General features: G+C 45.6%; 2 protein-coding genes across 4 annotated transcripts in view; both read right to left on the reverse strand.

Annotated features, from left to right (window-relative positions):
• Nucleotides 1-6,039, reverse strand: part of ADAR (adenosine deaminase RNA specific) — a 27,474-nt gene extending 21,435 nt beyond the window's left edge. The window contains exon 1 of one of the 3 annotated variants that reach the window (XM_070951437.1): nt 5,953-6,039. The gene's annotated coding sequence lies outside the window, so the exon portion shown is untranslated. Of the gene's footprint in view, nt 1-4,849; nt 4,899-5,571; nt 5,595-5,952 lie in introns of those variants that run through there. The other 2 variants (XM_070951439.1, XM_070951438.1) reach the window with 2 other exon arrangements.
• KCNN3 (potassium calcium-activated channel subfamily N member 3) overlaps nt 4,907-21,301 on the reverse strand; it is a 39,145-nt gene continuing 22,750 nt past the window's right edge. The window contains exon 5 of the mRNA XM_070951482.1: nt 4,907-5,119. Within this exon, the coding sequence (XP_070807583.1) occupies nt 4,907-5,119 (213 nt within the window). The remainder of the gene's footprint in view (nt 5,120-21,301) is intronic.

Genomic DNA, 21,301 nt, shown 5'->3' on the forward strand with positions numbered 1-21,301 from the left:
ATGGGTTCTCATATAAATTAGGGGATCGCGTGGAAACGGGAGGGGAGGCAGTCCTCGGTTTGTGACCCCATTTAACGGCCTGTTCGAATTACGGCTCGTTTAACGGCTGCTGTTTGGGGGCACTGAAAAAATGACACGAGTTACAGGATTTGCGGAGGTGCCAGTGCAAGAAAAGGCAAAAAGACACACCGACACACAAATACGTACATAAAACACACTCCTTTCAGGCCTGGGAAAACCCCATATCTTTGCACGCTGAGCACAGATGGTCTTCAATTTACGACCAACCGTCGAGCCCAAGATTTCCGTTGCTCAGCGAGACAGCTAAGTGAATCTTCCCCGTTTTACGTTTCTTGCCGCGGTTGTTCAGAGAAATTCAGGAAATCACGTGACCCTCCCCCCGGACACTGACTGGTAACCCGTCATAAATGAGAGTCGGTTGTCATAACATGGGGCAACGCTCACTTAACAAATGTTTCGCCTAACAACAGAAATTTGGAGGCTAAATTGTGGTTGTAAATTGAGGACTACACGAGTTTAGGATTTTTAAAAAAATTAAAATTACATTCTTGGATATAGGATTTAAAAACTTAAAAATTCTATTCTTGGATTTTGGATTAAAAAAGATTAAACTCTTTGAATTTGGGATTGAGGATTTAAAAAAAATCAGTCACATTCTTGGATTTAGGATTTAAAAACTTGGCTTTAGGATAAAAAAATTAAATTCTTGAATTTAGGGGGAAAAAAAGATTCCAACGGCATTTTTAATGGGGATTTTTAAAGATTAATCTTTTAATCTTTTAATTTTATTGGTTTTTTGGGTTTTAAATTGGGAATTTTTTGATTTTGTAGATTTGGGGTTTTAAATTGGTAATGCCGCTTATTTAATCTATTTTAGTTTTTTCTGAACTTTTGTACTATATGTGTTTTAATTTCTGGCTGTCCATCGCCCTGAGTCCCCCTGGGGAGAAGGGCGGTATATAAGTTTAATTAAGTAAATAAATAAATAAAAATTCTTGGGATTTAGGGTTAAAAGAAAATGAAACGACGTTCTTGGATTTAGGATTAAAAAGTAAAAATGGAATCCCTTTCTTGGATTCGGCCGTTCTAAAATTCAGAATATCCTACCCGACATTCAGGGTCCTGATATAACCCCCCTCCTCACAATACCCTCTTAACACAGACCGTGATCTCAAGATCGCAGCCTCCGGGGCGCCAAGGAGCCTGAATTGATCCGGAGATATTATCACAACGCATGACGGACAGCTGTAAACAGAAGAGCATAAACTTTCTTTCCCCGGTATTGGTTAACAAGTTCAAATAACAGGCTCACCTGTCCAGGTGTAAACCGAGAGGCGTGGAAGATAACCAAAGACCTCACTGATGGCCGGGGACTTGCGTAAGCCACAACTGAACCCGACAACCTCACTTAAGGGCATCCACCGGCCTTCCTACCTGTACAGGTGAGTGTTAAACTGTTGGGTTTTATACACTCACCTGTACAGAAAATCCAAGGGTTAATAAGGCTACCCTCAAGAGCATCCACCGGCCTTCCTACCTGTACAGGTGAGTGTCCAGGTTTTATACACTCACCTGGACAGAAAATCCAAGGGTTAATAAGTCCACCCTCAGCCATGGAAAAACTGCCAGAATTTATAGTAGTAGCTACTTTCTTGTCTCACGAATTTTATCAAAGAGGCAGCAGCTTTGTGAGAAACCTGTTCTCGGGAAAGATTCACGGAGGGCGGGAGGGACCCTTGGAGGTCCTCTAGTCCAACCCCCCCCCCAACCCGGTTCGAGCGGGAGGCTTCCGATAGGCTCGCCATCCTTCGCTGCCGTTAAATTAACACAATTCTTTTCCCTACGATATTTTTTTAATGGGGAGGGGTCTTTGGGCGGATCACACTCAGCCCAAGCTACCTTGCAAGGTTGTTGTTGCAGAGGAAACAGGAAGACAGAGCTAGGCAATTCAAAAAGAGAGAGAGGGGGGCGGGGCGGGGAGATTGACGAGGTTAAGTCAAAAACTTAAGTTTTTTGGTTAAGATGTTAGGCTAAAAACTAGGCGACTGTGAGTTCTAATCCTGCCTTAAATTAGACTGGGATTGGCTTGGTGCCTCAACCGCTAACCGGATCTACTGTACAGGTAGTCCTTGATTTACAACAATCCGTTTAGTGGCCGTTCCAAGTTACAACGGCACTGAAAAAAGTGACTGATGACCGTTTCTCCACACTTACGACCACCGCAGCATCCACCCCCCCCATGATCATGGGACCAAATTCAGATGCGTGGCTACTGGCTCATATATACGACGGTCGCAGCGTCCCCGGGGGTGACACGTTTCCCTTTTGCGACCTTCTGACAAGCAAAGTCAAGGGGGGAAAGACGGATTCACTTAACAACCCAAGTTCCTAACTTAACGACGGCAGCGATTCCCTGAACCACAGTGGCGTGAAAGGTCGCAAAAGGGGCCCCCCAAACTCACTTAACAACCATCTCACTTAACAACCATCTCACTTAACAACCGTCTCACTTAGCAACAGCTCAATTGCGGTCGTTAAGTCGAGGACTACCTCTTTTGGCAAAACTTGACTTTCACGAGTCCATTGGCAAGACGCACCTGTACGAGCGAGCCTGCCCGTTCCTTTTTCTCTCTCATTCTCCGACCTCGCACACATGCATGCACAAACACACCTGTCCCTAGAGAAACACACTCAGAAAACCTCCCCGCTCCGGTTCATTGCACTCGTCTAACACGGCCAACTGAGAACACCTTCTGCGCTTGGTCTAAATTGCCCGGTTATTTGAGCCAGGCGGATGAAATTTCATTACAGGTACTGTTAGCGCACACTTCCCTTGTTTGATGGGGGGGGGGGACATGTGAATGATTTTTTAAATGTTATCTAATTCTGGGTTTTATTTAATTGACCAAACTAAGTAATAATTTTAATTAGCAATTTTATGATGTTTGTGTGTCTATATTTTTCTTGACTGTACACCGCCTTGAGTCCTACGGGAGAAAGGCGGTATAGAAATATAATAAATAAATAATAAACAACTGGGAGGGAAGTAACAGTAACAGAGTTGGAAGGGACCTTGGAGGTCATCTAGTCCAACCCCCTGCTCACGCAGGAGACTCCTACTAGGGATTCGAACTGCCGAACTTTCTTGATCGACAAGCTGAGCGTCTTAGCCACTGAGCCAAACTAGTCAGGCTTAAAAGTTATTCACGGCGCTTCCAAACACACGGAGGGAGTTGGGGAGTTCATCGCCAAGGCCCAACAACGTCATTTTCTTATCAAAGGAAAAAAAAAAAAGATCTTCCTTTATCTTTAAGAAGAATTCTAAAATTCTTCCTAACACCGTCCTCAAAGCACGTATCCAATTCATACTAGCTCAATGGAACCTCTAGCTGTAGAGGTGCTCTACCTTGAAAAACTAGGAGCTCCTCTAAAAGAGAGGCCACTTCTCAGAAGTCATTAGTTGGCTGCTATAAGAAACAGAAGGTTGGAGTATTTAGTCTGAGCAAGACCAAAAGTGGATTTACAAAAAATCCCGGACAGGAGGAATTAAACAACAACAATAACAACAACAACAACTTTAAAATGGATTAACTATTTGGGATTCAATCTGCACAAAGGACAGTCTGTAAATTAAGATAAAGAGATGAAGACAGCAACAAAAGTCTACCACGTTCAATGCATTCCTTTTGCGATAAGATATCCTTCCCGGAGAATCAGATAGTCTGCTGCCAGACTTGGAGGTTCCATGGGGGGGGGGGAAATCCACATGTGGGCTTTACTTGCAAGCAAGCACGGGCGGGATAAGGGGCTGAAAGACGTGGAGTGGGAGAGACCTGTGTCCTTTCCTTCGCTGTGTGGTGGTCCATGCCGGGTTGCGCTGCACTGTACAGCATACACTGTACCTCCAAGGTCCCTTCCAGCCCTAAGATTCTATAAAAACCAAGCATATAACTCCATGAACTGCATGGAATTGCACTGAGCAAGTGGTCAGACTAGCAGACCTCCAAGGTCCCTTCCAGTCCTAAGATTCTATAAAAACCAAGCATATAAATCCATGAACTGCATGGAATTGCGCTCAGCAAGGGGTCAGACTAGCAGACCTCCAAGGCCCCTTCCAGCCCTAAGATTCTATAAAAACCAAACACATAAAATCTATTTACTGCATGGGATTGCACTGAGCAAGGGGTCAGACTAGCAGACCTCCAAGGCCCCTTCCAGCCCTAAGATTCTATAAAAACCAAGCACATAAATCTATGAACTGCATGGAATTGCACTGAGCAAGGGGTCAGACTAGCAGACCTCCAAGGCCCCTTCCAGCCCTAAGATTCTATAAAAACCAAGCATATAACTCCATGAACTGCATGGAATTGCACTGAGCAAGGGGTCGGTCTAGCAGACCTCCAGGATCCCTTCCAGCCCTAAGTTTCTATAAAAACCAAGCATATAACTCCATGAACTGCATGGAATTGCACTGAGCAAGGGGTCAGACTAGCAGACCTCCAAGGCCCCTTCCAGCCCTAAGATTCTATAAAAACCAAGCACATCAAATCTATTTACTGCATGGGATTGCGCTGAGCGAGGGGTCGGTCTAGAAGACCTCCAGGATCCCCTTCCAGCCTTAGGAGTCAATAAAAACCAAGCACATAAAAATCTAGGAACTGATTGCATCGCACTGCATTGAGACTTGCATTGAATGGACTTGCAATGCCCATTTAGGCCTGGAGGAGCCGGGCAGACGCCCCCCACCCCTACCCCCCAAGGCCTGCTGCGGCTTCCCATCCCTCCCAGGCGGGCCTTTCGCTCCCACCGGCCCCGGCCCCGGCCTTACCTCCTCTCCCCTCCCCTTTCGGCGGGTCCGCCTGGCGCCGCCGAAGGAAAGCCGCCTCTATTGTGCGGGACCAGCGCGGGCGAGCAGCGATGACGTCTTGGAGAGCGCGACCCGCGGCCTTCGCCCGGGCCCGCCGGCGCCATCTTTGAAGAGGGCAAACCTGACCTCTTCCCTCGTTTCCAATGGCATTTTAAAGCCAACAAGGCATCGGATTTTTCCACCCAAATTTTGAGCCTTCTGTTGCTGCTGGACTACACTCTCCACCGTCCCCTGCTGGATGGGGATGATGGAGACGGTAGTTTCCCCTGGTTTTTTTTTTTCTTTTTAAAGATACACTAATCCAAGGCTGGGCAAATGTGGCCCTTTTACAACCTGCGGACTTCAACTCCCAGAATTCCTGAGACAGCTTGGCTGTCTCAGGAATTCTGGGTGTTGAAGTCCGCAGGTTGTAAAAGGGCCGCATTTGCCCAGCCCTGCTAAATTTGAATTTGACACCTATTGCACCTATTGGGGGGGGTTGGTGCTGCCCGGGATCCTAACACTATTATCCTTCATATTGCATGCATATTGCAATATATATATATTGCATGCATATATATTGCATGCAAATCTCCTCCCCATTTATATTGGGTACGACCCCCCCATCCTTTGCAGTGACTCCCCTCCACCCCCCCCCAACCTCAGCCCCCTCCCCTCTCCAAGAGCTGGGTTGCAACCCTCACCCCTGCGGAGGATGGGAGCAGGGGGCGCCAGGTTGGGGAAATGCAGCCGGAGGGGGGCGGGCTCATCCCCGCCCCCCTGTAGGCTTGCGGGACGCAGTGCCGATGCGCATGCGCGAGCGAGTCCATCAGAGCAGAAGAGGGACCCAAACGAGGGGGGGGAAAACCATCTTCCTCGCTACTGCGCACGCGCGACGCGGCCCACCGGCCCCGCTCTCCCGGCCCCGCGCATGCGTACCTCGCGGCGACGCGTTCCCGCTCAATCCGCGCCGCTTTTCTCCCCGTCCGCTTTTTTTTTTTCCTTCCCCCCCCCACCCGCCATGCGACCGTCGCCGCCTCGCTTTCCCCGCCGCCCTCCCGGCACCAACCGGGGAGCCGACTCACCACTCCCAATCCCGGTGGCGACGGCAATGGAAAGGGAGGCCGCCCCGCTTTCTTCTTTATTTCCTCAGCCCCGCCGTGCCTGGGTGGGGGGGGAGGGCGCAGAGTGATTGCGTCACGCGGAGCGCGCGGCACACACGATGCCCCTCGTTCTCCCTCCTCCCTCCGCTCTGACGTCAGAGACGGGGGCGTGGCGCTTCGCCATGGCAACCGCAGAGCGCTCTTGGCGGGCTCCTCTGAGGAAATGGAAATGGAGCCTCCAGGGTTAGGAGAAGTCTACCTCAGGCCTTGGAAACCGGCGGGAAAAGAGGATTTTTAAACCCGGGGGTGGTCCCCTGATACGTCTATGGCCTAGATAACGTGGACTACAAGATCCATCCTCCACCCTCCACTCTTCAGCCTGTTTTTTTAACCTCTTAGAGAGGGACATGCTGGGTGTTGTGGTCCAAAAGAGAGAAGGGACCCAATGCCTTGGATGGGGTTGAGAAGGGGAGCAAGTTTAATTGTAAGCTGACCAGAGTCACTTTGCAGAATAAAGGAATAAATAGATTTTAATAGTTAGGCTGGCAGAGGATGATGGGAGTTGCAATCCCACCGCTGTCACATCTTCATTGATCGATGGATGATATGGCCACCATCTCCCAGACATAACTCGGGGTGGCACATAATAATATAAAAAAGGGACATAAAAAGAGAATGCACTATAAAAAAATAGATTAAAAGCATATAAAAACCATAGAGGGACCAAGGACGGATCTTGAATTGACAGATGAGCTGGGGATGATGGGAGCTGGAGTCCATCCCCAGCCGCCAAAAATCAGCAGCTCCTTAAAAACATCCTTTTTGCTTCCGTTTTTTTTTTCAGTGTTCCCCTTTTAAGATGAGTGGACTACAACTCCCATAACTGAATTCCTGCTTGGGTGAGGGGTTGGACTAGATGACCTACAAGGTCCCTTCCCACTCTCTTTATTCTGAATCTGAAATTCCCCAGCCAGCATGCTTTATTTATTTATTTATTTATTTATTTATTTATTTATTATTTATTTATTTATTATATTTCTATACCGCCTTTCTCCCGTAGGACTCAAGGCGGTGTACAGTCAAGAAAAATATAGACACACAAACATCATAAAATTGCTAATTAAAATTATTACTTAGTTTGGTCAATTAAATAAAACCCAGAATTAGATAACATTTAAAAAATCATTCACATGTTCATAATAATATAGACGTTAAATATAGACTTTTAAGGATGCTGGCTGGGGGATTCTGGGAGTTGAAGTCCACCCATCTTAAAGGAGCCAAAATTAAGAAACCCTGTTTCAAATCTACTCTTGAGGCTCAACCTGGCTTGTTTTTGACTAATCAGAGCTTCCCCTTTGCCATCAGCATCATCCAAAATTGGGGGGGGGATTCTTATTCCTGCCCGCCCCCTCCTCCCTTTTTTCCCTTTACCCAGAAACAAAAAAAGTTATTTTCCCAGGAGCTTAAAAGCAGCCCTTCCCAAATCTAATCATTTTTTAAGGCGTTTTCCCCTTTGCAAACAAACTGGGTTTAATCCCACCCATGCTTCATTTTTTTATTTATTTTATTTTTATTTATTTATTTTTATATGCCGCCCTTCTCCGGAGACTCAGGGCGGCTTACAGTGCTTCAAGCAATAGCCTTTGTACTTTTGTATATTTTTATACAAAGTCAGCTTATTGCCCCCACAAACCGGGTCCTCATTTTACCCACCTTAGAAAGGATGGAAGGCTGAGTCGACCTTGAGCCTGGGGAGAATTAAGAGGAATTAAATTCCTCTTTTGCTTTGATCTAAAACATGAGAAGAAGGAGGGGTGGGGGAGAGAATGACCCCCCCTCAAGGGCTTAATTTGCCCCCTCCCGATTCATTTGCACTCGTTTTCTTCCTAAACCATGACAGTAACTTAATCCGATTAGCATGAAAACGCCTGGCATCAAACAGATGGAGGGGTGTTGGCTCATTTTCCGGTAAATAACCATGTAATTTGCCATCTGGCGCTTAAAATCCGAAGGCTGATTGTGGCTTGTTGCTCCTCTCTAAGGCTTAAAAACCCTCTCTTGGATCTCACAAGCCTACAATCGTGGCTTATGGGGAGGGGAATCCTAGTAGACCCCATTCCCGTTAAGTTAGATCCTTTCTAGCCTGCCTGGGCAGCCTGCTACCCCCACTGTGTTGACGCTGTGAGGTCGTGAGGGCGGGGTTCGGTCGTAAGACTCTTTTATGCAGTGCCGTTGTAACATCAAACGGTCACTAAACGAATGATTTTAAATTGAGGACTGTGTTATTGTAAATGGGGGTGTTAAGACACTGGTTAGCAGCCCCCCCCCAATGGATGGTACATCCACTGCCAAATTGAGTGGGGTTTGGGGTGGACAGTTGCGCCAAGCTAAATTCACACAGAATTGGGGCAGGGTCTCGGGGGGGGGGGGGAAATGTCCCCCCCCTTCTCCATGATTTTAAGGTCATCCAGCTGTTAGATGGCTGTTATGTTTCTTCTTTTGGCCACCAGGTGGCAGCATTGGCCAACCCTCAACTCTGCCTTGTTCTGTCTATTCACCTGGTGCTTTGAAAAGGACTCTTGGCACCCATCAAGCAGTTGGACTACACCTCTCATCCTCCTTAACCAGGATGGGGCTGGCTGGGGATGATAGGGAAGGCTTCGTCTCATTCTTGGCATCCTTAACCTGGTATTCAAGATGAGTCTTTGGCAGAGAAAAATGGGATTTGTAATCGTTTATAGAGAGTCCAGATAAAGAAAGTTGGAACGATCTGAGGTTTGGGAACAACCCAGATTATGATGATGATGATGATGATGATGATGATGATCTGTTACACTGTCAGCCACATAGAAATTGTGATAGAGTCAGGGTGCGTTTTTGAAGAAAAGGAAATTTCAGTGGGTTAGGGTTCTGGGATGAGTTGAAAGTTGATGAGTTGAGAGAGAGAGAGAGACATGCACACACAGACAAAGAGGAAGAAAGAAAAAGAAAGTGAAAAAGAAGAGAAAGGAAAAGAGAAAGAAAGAAAAGAGAAAGAAAAAAAAGGAAGAAAAATTAAGAGAAAGAGAAAGAAAGAAGAGGAAAAAAGGAAAAGGAAGCGAGAAAGAAAAGAAAGAAAATGAGAAAGTCAGAGAAAAAAGTCAGGAAGAAAGAAAGAAAAGGAAAAAAAAACTAAGAAAATGACAAAGAGAAAGGAAAAAAGTGAAAGAAGAAAAAAGGGGAGAGAAAGAAAGAAAAGAGGAAAAAAAGAAAAGGAAGCGAGAAAGAAAAGGAAAGAAAATGAGAAAAAGTCAGGAAGAAAGAAAAAAAGTGAAAGCAAGAAAAGGAAAAAGAAAGAAAGAAACAAAATGACAAAGAGAAAGGTAAAAAAAAAGTGAAAGAAGAAAAGAAAAAAGGGAGAGAGAGAAATAGAAAGAAAGAAGGAGGAAGAAAAATAAATTAAGAGAAAGTGAAAGAAAGAAGAGAAAAGAGAAAGGAAGGAAAAGAAAGAAAAGCAAAGAAAATGAGAAAGAAAGAGAAAAAGGTCAGAAAGTCACCCTGCCTTAAACACACATCGCACTCTCGCACAGCCACAATTGATACCTGATCCTGGGGCTACGATTATGGCCCATACAAGACACCCAATAATCATGGTTTAAGGAAGGCGACAAGGTGGACGGTAGGGATTTCCCAAAGGGAGAATCACAGCTATTTCACCGAGTAGTCTAGATGCCCTCTAAAGGCCTCTTTTTGTCAACTTTATACCCATCAGTGTTCAAATCTCTCCCTAAAGAGGTTGCCTTGGATTTGGTGACCTAGAGGAAAAGGGGTTGAAATGACTTTTTCCTTTGCCCTTCACCTCCAAGGGCTCTTTAAAATTTTAAATCATGCATTTAAAAAGAATAATAATAATATATATTACTTTTTTTTGGTGCCCAATATTTATTTCTGCGTCGTGCTGTTTTTTTCTTTCAAATCTTTTTGAATTCTCCGAATGAGACAAGCCACTTGGGTATCATTCATTGCTCCTTCTTCCATGCTCCTCGTTTTTTTCCCCCACCCCACCCCGGCTACGTATTCCACGTCTCCTTCATGAGGACTAGAAGATCGCCTCCCCGCAAGCGAAACCACCCAGGTTTGGCTATGAAGCTGTGCCGCCTTTTTCAAAACCAGGGAATCTCTTGATTCTCAGGGCTGGATTTTTTTTGCTCGGACCGCTGACTTTCAGAGCAAAACAATTTTATTTTATTTTGGTTTTCTGTCTTGAACGATCAAACTTGCCTTGATGATTAAAGCTTGCCTTGGCAGGAACCAATTTCTTTTTTTTTTTTTTCCCTGCTTCTGAATTATGCCCGCTGGATGGCAGACGTTTGGCAGGCGGAAATTCGCATTCTGCTCTGAAATACAAACTGTTCCTTTGGACCCGTTTAGACGGGTCAATAGCCAAATTCCTAAGACGCTAAACGGCCCCTGCTTGGACCCAGGCCCTGAGATGCTAAGAGCCCATCAGGCTGGGCCATTGCCTTCCAGCAGATTGAGCTCTTCAGGCTATCAGGATAATTGGTCAACGGGCTCCCAGAGCCCTTCGTCAAGAAAGCAACGTATCAGTGGGAAGAGAAAGGTGAATAACGGGGGGAAACTCTGCACTGGGCCCAGGGATTATGGATGCTATAGGGGTGCCTGATTCAAGGTGGATTTTTCTGGCTTGAAGGTCATAAGGATCCCGGCAGCTCCGATGAAACGAGCGAACTTCCCAAATCTGTGGTATGTTCTGAACACGGCACCTTCCTAAACTCTCAAGACATTCATTGAAATCTCTCTCTCTTTCTATCACGTATCTTTCTATCTATCTATCTTTCTATCATCTCTATCATCTCTATCTTTACCTCAATCAATCATCTATATCAATCTATCTCTATCATCTATATATCATCTATATAATCTATATTTTTATCTCAATCTATCATCTATATTATATATCTCTCTGTCTCTGTGTGTGTATATATATATATATATAATCTATATCATATCTGTCTATCTCAATCTATCATCTATCTTTCATCTCTTCTCTCTCTCATCTCTTTCTATCTCAATATATCATCTCTCTCTGTCTCTCATCTCTATCAATCAATCAATCATCTATCTCATCTATATCTTTATCTCAATATATCATCTTTATCTCTCTCATCTCTATATCTATCTTTATCTCTATCATCTCTCTATCATCTCAATATATCATCTATATATGATAGATATCTATCTTTACATTTATCTATCTTTATATCTATCTTTATCTCAATATATTATATATCTTTCTATCATATCTATCTCTATCTATCTATCTATCTTTATCTCAATCTATCATCTATCTTTCTCCCTCTATTATCTCTATATCATATATATATCTTTATCTCAATATATCATTATCTTTCTATCTATCATTTATCTATCATCTATCATCAATGTATATCATCTATATCATCTATATCATCTATATTTTTATCTCAATCTAAATCATCTATCTTTCTCTATATCTATCTATCTATCTATCTATCTATCATCTATCTATTTTTCTATCTATTTTTCTATCTATCTATCGATCTATCTATAATCTATCTATTTTTTCTATCTATCTATTTTCTATCTATCTATCTATCTATCTATCTATCTATCTATCTATCTATCTATCATCTATCTATTTTTTCTATCTATCTATTTTTCTATCTATCTATCTATCTATCTATCTATCTATCTATCTATCTATCTATCTGTCAGTCTATCCATCCATCCATCTCTGGGAAAGCATCCTAATCTGGGGAAAAAAAGAGAGAAGGAACGTGCTTGTCTTTTCATTGCAGTCTCTCCACCCAGAGACAAGTAATTGTTGGTGACATTTCAGTCAAGAATAGATCTAACACCTGCTTTGCGTTCCTGCCCTTTTCCCCTCTGGAAATCCCACCACCGTTCATCGCTTGCTCTTTTCAGCAACAGCAAGGAAGAGAGAAAAAAAAACGGTTCTCTCCCTCGGCTGAGGTTTCAAGAGAAGGAAACGAAAAAAAAAAAAAAAATTAGCATCTTTCACGGAAGCTGCGGATGTTCCAGAAGAGATCTCAGGTGGCAGGGTGGATCTTGTTTTCAGCCGGAAGGAGCCCCAAATGAAAAGCAGGTTTGAAACCGGACAAGCGTGGAAGAGAAATTGAATGAATCGAAAGAAAGCAGCCATGAAAAAAAGTGGTCCAATTGGGTTGCAAAGAAATACGTTTCAGGACCACGGACAGCATCTCAGTAGAGACACGTTGCTCCTTCAGTAGAAGTTCGTATGCATTATAGCCCTTATAAATTGGGGCCAGACTTTTCCATTGCTGATCAAGGTTTTTAAGTGAGCCACGAATTTTTAGGCTCAATTATGGTCGTAAGCCGAGGCCTACCTGTATCGCGTATAGAATAAACCGTGGAAAGCTACCACAGTTCATAAATCTGGGCTGCTGGCTTGACAGTCAGCCCCATTCCAGCCATGGTGGTTTGTTCAACAAGCCTGCCTGAACCTTGTTAATATCTGAATACCCTCCCCTTTCAGCTTACAGTGAGATGGATATCAAAAGACAATTAATAGAACAATAGCAGGAGGACTTTCCCCAATGCTTATTTTTCATGGAAATTATCTATCTATCTATCTATCTATCTATCTATCTATCTATCTATCTATCTTTATCTTTATCATCTATCTCTATCTTCTATCATCTATCTATCATCTATCTATCTGCTATCTAGCTCTATCATCTATCTCTATCATCTATCTTCTATCTATCATATATCTATCCTATCTCATCTATCTCTATCCTCTTTCTCTCTCTCTCTCTCTCTCTCCATCTCTATCTCTATCTATCTATCTATCTATCTATCTATCTATCTATCTATCTATCATCTATCTCTATCATCTATCTATCTTTATCCTCTCTCTCTCTCTCTCTATCCATCTCTCTCTCTATCTATCTTCTATCATATATCTATCCTATCTCATCTATCTATCTCTATCATCTATCTTTATCCTCTCTCTCTCTCTCTCTCTATCCATCTCTATCTCTATCTATCTATCTATCTATCTATCTATCTATCTATCTATCTTTCTATCTATCATCTATCTATCATCTATCTATCTCTCTATCATCTATATCATCTATCTTTATCCTCTCTCTCTCTATATCCATCTCTCTCTATATATCTTCTATCTCTCTCTCTCTCTATCTCTCTATCATCTATCTATCTTTATCCTCTTTCTCTCTCTCTCTCTCTATCCATATCTATCTATCTATCTATCTATCTATCTATCTATCTATCTATCTATCTATCTTCTATTTATCATCTATCTATCTCTCTATCCATCTCTATCCATCTCTATCATCTATTATCTATTTATCTATCTATCTATCTATCTATCTATCTATCTATCTATCTTCTATCTTCTATCTATCTTCTATCTATCTATCTATCTTCTATCTTCTATCTATCTTCTATCTATCTATCTATCTATCTATCTATCTATCTATCTATCTATCTATCTTCTATCTATCATCTCTCTATCTCTCTATCTATCATCTATATCATCTATCTATCTTTATTCTCTCTCTCTCTCTCTCTCTCTCTCTCTCTTTCTATCTCCCTCTTCTTTAGCACGGCCACTAGTTTCCTTTAATGAATAAAACATGGCGCTGCCTTCTCTCGCCACCAATAAACAGGTTTAATCTCCTCGGGTTTTCCCAAAGGGAATCTGCCTTATTCAGAGACATTCAGGGGGGGGGGGGGAGAGAGAGCTAAAAAGCCAAAAGTGATTGAGGGACATGAAGCCACCATCTGCTTTGATTCTTAGCGGCCTTAGGGGAAGGCGGAACATCTCCAGGCCAAGAAAACAACAACCCCCCCCCACAATATTTCCAAATCGTAGTTTTGAAGCGATGGTGAGGACCGCTCAAAATTCAATATTGTCCTGGAGAGAAAGCATTAAAAAAAAAAGGGGGGAAATGGGTTGCAGGAAATAAGAATGTCTAGTTTAACAAAGAGAAGGAGTAGCGGCCTTCCAATATTTCAGGGGCTACTGCCCCAAAGAAAAAGGGGGACCCACCCCTTCTCCAAAGCACCCGAAAGCAGGACAAGAAGCAATGGATGGAAACTCACCAAGGAGAGAAGCAATCTGGGACGAAGGAGAAATTCCCTGACAATTAGAGTCATTAATCAGTGGAACAGCTTGCCACCAGAATCGCTGGAGGCTTTTAAGAAGAAATGGGACAGACATTTGTCTGAAAGGGCATAGGGGGTACGACTAGCAGACCTCCGAGGTCCCTTCCGACTCTTGTTATTCAGTATTGTTGAATTTCAATACAACCAGCAGCCACTCAAATAAGCTCAAGATTGATCTTTTCTTTTGGCTTCGGTCTCTCTCTCTCTCTCTCGTCTTCCGTCTCAGTCTATAGGGAAACAGGCACCTCTGACAGCCCCCACAACCCCCCCAAAAAAGTTGTGCACCCACAATTTTCTCTGTGGCCAATCCCACCACAGTCCTCCTTCGCCCCCCCCATAAGCCCCCCCCCCATTTATAGCTTTAAAATCCCCTTTTCCCTCGATGCAAAGCTCGGCATTAAGATGGCTCCTTTATAACCCACATTATCTCGGTTTGTTGGCCGAAAACGAAGGAGGGGAAAGGGGCTGCCCTTCGGTTCCTTCGGCACGTTGGCTCGCTGCGGTGGCCCACTAAAGAAAGGGGAGCTATTCTTTTTGTCTACCCATAAATCCACCCACCCACCTTCTCACCCGCCTGCCTGATTTCATACCAAATTCTCTTCTTTGTCCTCACATTTTTCAATTTTGAATGATTCCTTTCCCAAGGCATGGAGCATCCCACAACTTCTGGTGGCAAGCTGTTCCACGGGTTAAAGGTCCTCACTGTTAGGAAGTTTCTCCTTTCTAACAGTCCTTCTTCTTCTTCCTCCCTCCTCTCTCCTCCTCTCGCTCCTTCTCTTCCTCCTCCTCTCCTTCGCCTCCTCTTCCTCCCCCTCCCCTCCTCCCCCTTTCTTCCTCCTTCTCCTTTCTCTTCCTCCTCCTCTCCTCCTCCACCCCCTCCTCCTCCCCTCCTCCACTTTTCTTCCTCCTCTTCCCTCTCTCCTCCTCTCCTTCTCCTTCTCCCTTCTTTTCCTCCTCTTCTCCTTCTCCTCCTCCTCCTCCTCCACTTCCCCCTCTCCTCCTCTCCTTCTCCTTCTCCCTTCTCTTCCTCCTCCTCTCCTTCTCCCCCTTCTCTTACTCCCACTCTCCTCCTTTTCCTCCTCCTCCACTTCCCCACCTCCTCCTCTCCTTCTCCCTCCTCCTCCTCCCTCTTCTCTTTCTCCTCCTCTTTCTCTTCCTCCTCCTTCCTCCTCCTCCCCCTCTCCTCCTCCTCCACTTCCCCACCTCCTCTTCTCCTTCTCCTCCTCCTCTCCTTCTCCTCCTCCTCCTCCACTTCCCCCTCTCCTCCTCTCGTTCTCCTTCTCCCTTCTCTTCCTCCTCCTCTCCTTCTCCTCCTCCTCCACTTCCCCACCTCCTCCTCTCCTCCTCCCCCTTCTCTTCCTCCCCCTCTCCTCCTTCTCCTCCTCCTCCTCCCTCCTCCTCCTCCTCCTCCTCCTCCTTTCTCCTCCTCCCCCTCTCCTCCCCCTCCACTTCCCCACCTCCTCTTCTCCTTCTCCTCCTCCTCTTCCTCCTCCTCCCCTTCATATGTCTTAAAAGGCGCCCGAAGGGATCCATCTATCAATCAAGTCTGATGGGCTTTAAAAAAAAACACCAAAGGAAACACAGGGGGAAAAAAAGAGAGAGCGAGAAATAAAGAAGAGAAGACAGGAAGATTTCAAAGCCTTTATATATATATAAGGGTTATCAGTCACATCCATATTATTATTATTATTATTATTTTTCTCCTGTGCATTTTCTTCCCACCTGGGTGTCTACGCGACTTGATACCCCTGCAAAACATCAAGATCTAGAGACCCCACCTCTGTAAGATTAAAATCCAAGGCACTTCTTTTTGTTAAGTTTTTACATTTTTTTTTTTTGTTGGTTTTACAGTGAACAGGTTAAAGCCATTGAGTTTGGAATCAAAGCATGGTTGGTTCTGGGGTGCAAGGGGGGGGGGGAAACAATGGGGAGGGGGGTCCTTCCTGGCAGCGCTGGCACATGGGCCTCACAGACTGGGAGAAGGGGCAGCTGGGATTTGTAGTCCCAGAAAAGAGGCCCAAAATGGCATCTTCTTGTTTTTTTTTTTTTCCTGCAAAAGAATCACACCTTAGCTCATTTCAGGTGACGTGATTGACAGCTTGCCCGCCCTGTTGATTGGCCTGGAAGGAGGAACCGGGCTCCTGTCTTTCAGCTCTGCACCAATCAGGTCTTAAAAGACAGAGGAGCATTTAGAGGTCAGTGTGACTGGTCAGTTGGCCATCGAACGTATGCAGAGAAAGGGAAAAGAAAGGGGAAGACGTCCACTTTTAGCACCATCTAATTCCAGGTTTGTTCAAAAAACCCAGCTGTTGAATTACCCAGGTAGTCCTCGACTTGTGACCCCGCCACTGAACCCCAAATTCCTCTCGCTAAGTTTACTTTCGCCCCGTGGTACTTATGACCTTCCTCGCCGTATTTCTTAAGTGGCTCGCCGTGACGGTGGTTACATTAGCAAACAGGTCGCTAAGCGAATCTGTCTCTCTCTCTCTCTCTCCCCCCCGCCCACCAACTTGGCTTTGCACGAAGGTCGCCAAAGGGGGATCGTCGTAAATGAGAGTCGTCTGAATTTTGGGGATCGCGCGACCGTCGGCGTGAAAAAAAAGGGGTTGACTTTTGAGCCCCTGGTTTTTCAGCGCCTGTGGCCGCTTCGGTTTCGCGAAACGAACCGTCGTAACCCGAGGACTACCCGTAGGTAGAGAAAGGGGAGCGTTCCGCGGAGGAGCTTCCAGCCTAGGGGCAGTCTACCTGACTGCAGGGGGAGAACCAAGCGATTTCTTTTTTTTTTTTTTTCGCAGGCCCGCTCACTGAACTCCTCGTTCGTGGCAGTGGCCTCTGTTGGAATGGCTTTATTTATTATTTATTTTTTTTAAATCACAAAGGAAAAGAGAGGTTGGCCTAGCTGGCGGGGGAAAGGGAGCTGAGTTCGCTTTGGAGAGAACAAGGCGTTCCGAACATCTGGGGACAAAGATGGCGTCTGGCTGTGCTGCTCTCTCTCTCTTTCTCTCTTTCTCTCTCTCCCTTTCTGCTTTTTATTTAAAGCCACATTCAAAGCAGGAGAATTCAGGAGATGAAGGAGGAACCGACACAGCCAAGCAGAGCTTTGAAAGGCAGAGGCGGAAACGCAGGAGCCCTGTTACTAAGCAGGCAGCAGGGAGGAAGGCCCTCTCCTCTCCTCTCCTCTCCTCTGATTTCTTCCCTCTTTTTCTCTCTTCTGGTTTCCTTTCCTTTCCTCTCCTCTCCTCTCCTCTCCTCTGATTTCTTCCCTCTTTTTCTCTCTTCTGGTTTCCTTTCTTTTCCTTTCCTTTCCTCTCCTCTCCTCTGATTTCTTCCCTCTTTTTCTCTCTTCTGGTTTCCTTTCCTTTCCTCTCCTCTCCTCTCCTCTGATTTCTTCCCTCTTTTTCTCTCTTCTGGTTTCCTTTCCTTTCCTCTCCTCTCCTTTCCTCTGATTTCTTCCCTCTTTTTCTCTCTTCTGGTTTCCTTTCCTTTCCTCTCCTCTCCTCTCCTCTGATTTCTTCCCTCTTTTTCTCTCTTCTGGTTTCCTTTCCTTTCCTCTCCTCTCCTCTCCTCTGATTTCTTCCCTCTTTTTCTCTCTTCTGGTTTCCTTTCCTTTCCTCTCCTCTCCTCTCCTCTGATTTCTTCCCTCTTTTTCTCTCTTCTGGTTTCCTTTCCTTTCCTCTCCTCTCCTCTCCTCTCCTCTCCTCTCCTCTCCTCTCCTCTCTTCTCCTCTCCTCTCCTTTCCTCTTCCACTAATGCTCAGCTTTGGAAAGGGCTCTGGGTGAGTTTGGAGGGGTGGAGAAGGAAGGAAAACAGGGAGGGAGGAAGGAAGAGAGAAGGAAGGATGGATGGAAGGGAGGGAGGGAGGAAGAAGAAGGGATGGGAGGGAGGAAGGAAGGAAGGAAGAAGGAAGGATGGATGGAAGGGAAGGAGGGAGGAAGAAGAAGGGATGGGAGGAAGGAAGACAGGGAGGGAGGGAGGAAGGGAGGGAGAAGGAAGGATGGATGGAAGGGAGGGAGGGAGGAAGAAGAAGGGATGGGAGGAAGGAAGGAGAGAGGGAGGAAGGAGGGAAGGAAGGAAGGAAGGAAGGAAGGAGAGAAACAGGCAGGAAGGAAGGAAGGAAAGAAAAAAAGGAAGGACTAGGAGGGATGGAAGGAGGAAAGGAGGGAAGGAAGGGAGAAACAGGCCAGCAGGAAGGAAAGGACTAGGATAGATGGATGGATGGATAGATGGCTGGGAGGGAAGGAGGGGGGAGGAACAGGCAGGCAGGCAGGAAGGAAAGAAAGAAAGAAAGAACTAGGAGGGATGGAGGGAGAAAGGAAGGAAGGAAGGAAATGAGAAAGGGGGTGGAAGAAAGAAAGGAAAACGGAGGGAAATAGGCAGGAAGGAAAGAAAGAAAGAACTAGGAGGGATGGAGGGAGAAAGGAAGGAAGGAAGGAAGGAAGGAAGGAAGGAAGGAAGGAAGGAAGGAAATGAGAAAGAGGGGTGGAAGAAAGAAAGGAAAACGGAGGGAAATAGGCAGGAAGGAAAGAAAGAAAGAACTAGGAGGGATGGAGGGAGAAAGCAAAATTCTCTGTTTTGAAACAGCCGGGCGGGACTACAAAGCCCATTCTCCTCTCCCGCCAAGCTTCCGTCTGGACCCCAGAACCAACCATGCGGGTTAGCAGGGGGGGAGAAACCTTTTCCCCCCCCCTCTGGTTCTCTTAAACCAGGGCTCTCCAACCTTGGCAACTTGAAGCCTGGGAGGACTTCAACTCCCAGAATTCCCCTGCCAGCTTCGCTTTGCCGGCTGGGGAATTCTGGGAGTTGAAGTCCACCAGGCTTCAAGTTGCCAAGGTTGGAGACCCCTGCTCTAAACCATCATATCAGAGTTTTTAAAAAAACAAACAAACAAACAAAAAAAGATTATGCGGAGGTTACAGAGTTCATCCTTTATAATATAGCAATATATTTCATAGGTAAAATAAACTATGGTTATGCTTTCCTTTAGTCGTCGTAAATTTTTGTTTTGTTTTTTAGAAAACAGGAAGGAAGGAAGAAAAAAAAAAGAGAGAGAGAGAGAGAAAACGAGCCGTACAGAAACTCTTTCTTGCCTCGGCGCTCAGTCTTCGCAGAATGCCAAGGAGCTGGGAATTCTTCCCTCCGACGGGGAATCAAGGATGGTCGACACGGCAGGAACGGCGTTAGAAAAAAAAATTAAAAAAAAATAAAAGGAACCACAGTGACTTCCAATGTTGTCCTGGTGTGGAAAACCCACCGTCCCGCGAGATGTCCTTTATTTGTCCCCCTTTCTTCTCGTCCTTCCTTTCCCCCAAGAAATATAAACTCAGTCTCCGGAGGAAAGCTTGTCGTTTTGGCATCGTCGCCCCCCCACCAAGAAAACGGGGTCTCCGTTGCAAGGATGGATGACTTGGGGTTGGGTGGGTGGAGGGGGGTCTTCCTTGGCCGAACGCTGCAGGTTTGTTTCAAACCGGGGTGGGGGTGGCTCCACCCTTCACGACAAGCTGTCTGGTCGTTCCAATGATGGCTTGTCCAACCAACGTTCGAGAGAAGCTCAAGATGGAGCGAACAGCTCAGCTGAGCTCAGCTGAGACTATACCATGTCGAGAAGGGACGGGGTGGACCACCGAGAGGGTCTCGGCCTCTTTGCCTCGGAGACCCCCACAACCTCCCCTTCGCTCTCTCCAAGGGGTACAGTCCTATCCCCAAACCCCATCCAAGCTTTTCCTTCTTCGGCACGCCTGACAACAGACAGATAACACGTACCCCCCAAAAACAAACGGTAAGGCATTGTAGAATGACATATTTGGTGACAAGGTTAAGCGTCCGGTTTACAGATGTTTCCGTGTCAGCAGGAACATCTGGAGAACGTCCTCAAAAAGCCATGGAGCTCGTATCTCCTCAGACGGTTTTTCCCCGTCCGCCCTCTACCCCCATTGACCTTGCCTTCCAAGGCTTCCCATTTTCATCGCCAGAACGAAAATCGCGGCTGGGTGCAATTCCCCCCAAATTGGTTATTATCATGGCCTGTTTTGGAGTGCCATCATCCACTGCCCCCAGACTTAACTATCTGTCATTTCCTCCTCCCCCAACCCCCCTCCAGATGTGCTGTTTTGATGTTCACACCCATTGCGGTGGAAGAAAGGGGCCTGCCCCGGATGAAGGTAGGATATAGTTCGGTGCAGAAAAAAAATTTGCACCAAATTTCTCGGCCCCAGAAAGCAAAGGTTAGATTTGTTTTACCTCCTCTGAATTCCTGCTCAAGAGACATTTTTTTTTTTTTTAAATAGGAAAAAAACAGGGTTTGTTGGGTTGGCCAAGGTTGAGTCGATGAACGGATTGATGGAAGCCTTCAACCTGGGTGAAATAAATGCATTTTCTCATATTTTTTTGAGGGAAAAAAAGGACACCTTCAACGAAGGGTTAGATTGAAGGTATGGAAGGAGGAGTGGAAGTTGAAACATTCACAAGCCGCGAGGAAGCCGTTAAACTGGTTAATAAACCCTGATGCGTTTGGCTTGGGTGGGGTTTAGCAGCACCCTGGGGGTGAACCCAAACCTAGTTTGGAAATCTGGGTTGGTGGTTTAGGAGCTATCCCAAGGGGGTTTCATTCATCCAACAACAGCTTGGCCCAGCAACTGGAGCTGGTTTCGTTCAACAAACCATGATTGAGTGCAGCAACCCAAGCTGGTTTCGTTCAATAAACCATGACTTGGCTCAGAAACCCTAGTTGGCTTCATTCAACAAATCGTGACTTGGCTCCGCCATCCAAGCTGGTTTCGTTCAACAAACCATGATTGAGTGCAGCGACCCAAGCTGGCTTCGTTCAATAAGCCATGACTTGGCTCAGAAACCCTAGTTGGTTTCATTCAACAAATCGTGACTTGGCTCAGCCAGCCAAGCTGGTTTCGTTCAACAAACCATGATTGAGTGCAGCGACCCAAGCTGGCTTCGTTCAACAAACCATGATTCGGTTCAGGAACTCTAGTTGGCTTCATTCAACAAATCGTGACTTGGCTCCGCCATCCAAGCTGGTTTCGTTCAACAAACCATGATTGAGTGCAGTGACCCAAGCTGGCTTCGTTCAACAAACCATGACTCGGTTCAGGAACTCTAGTTG

The sequence above is a fragment of the Pituophis catenifer genome, unplaced genomic scaffold, assembly GCF_029215685.1.
Source record: "Pituophis catenifer annectens isolate HBS135680 unplaced genomic scaffold, rPitCat1.0.hap2 SCAF_10, whole genome shotgun sequence".
Classification (NCBI taxonomy): Eukaryota; Metazoa; Chordata; class Lepidosauria; order Squamata; family Colubridae; genus Pituophis; species Pituophis catenifer.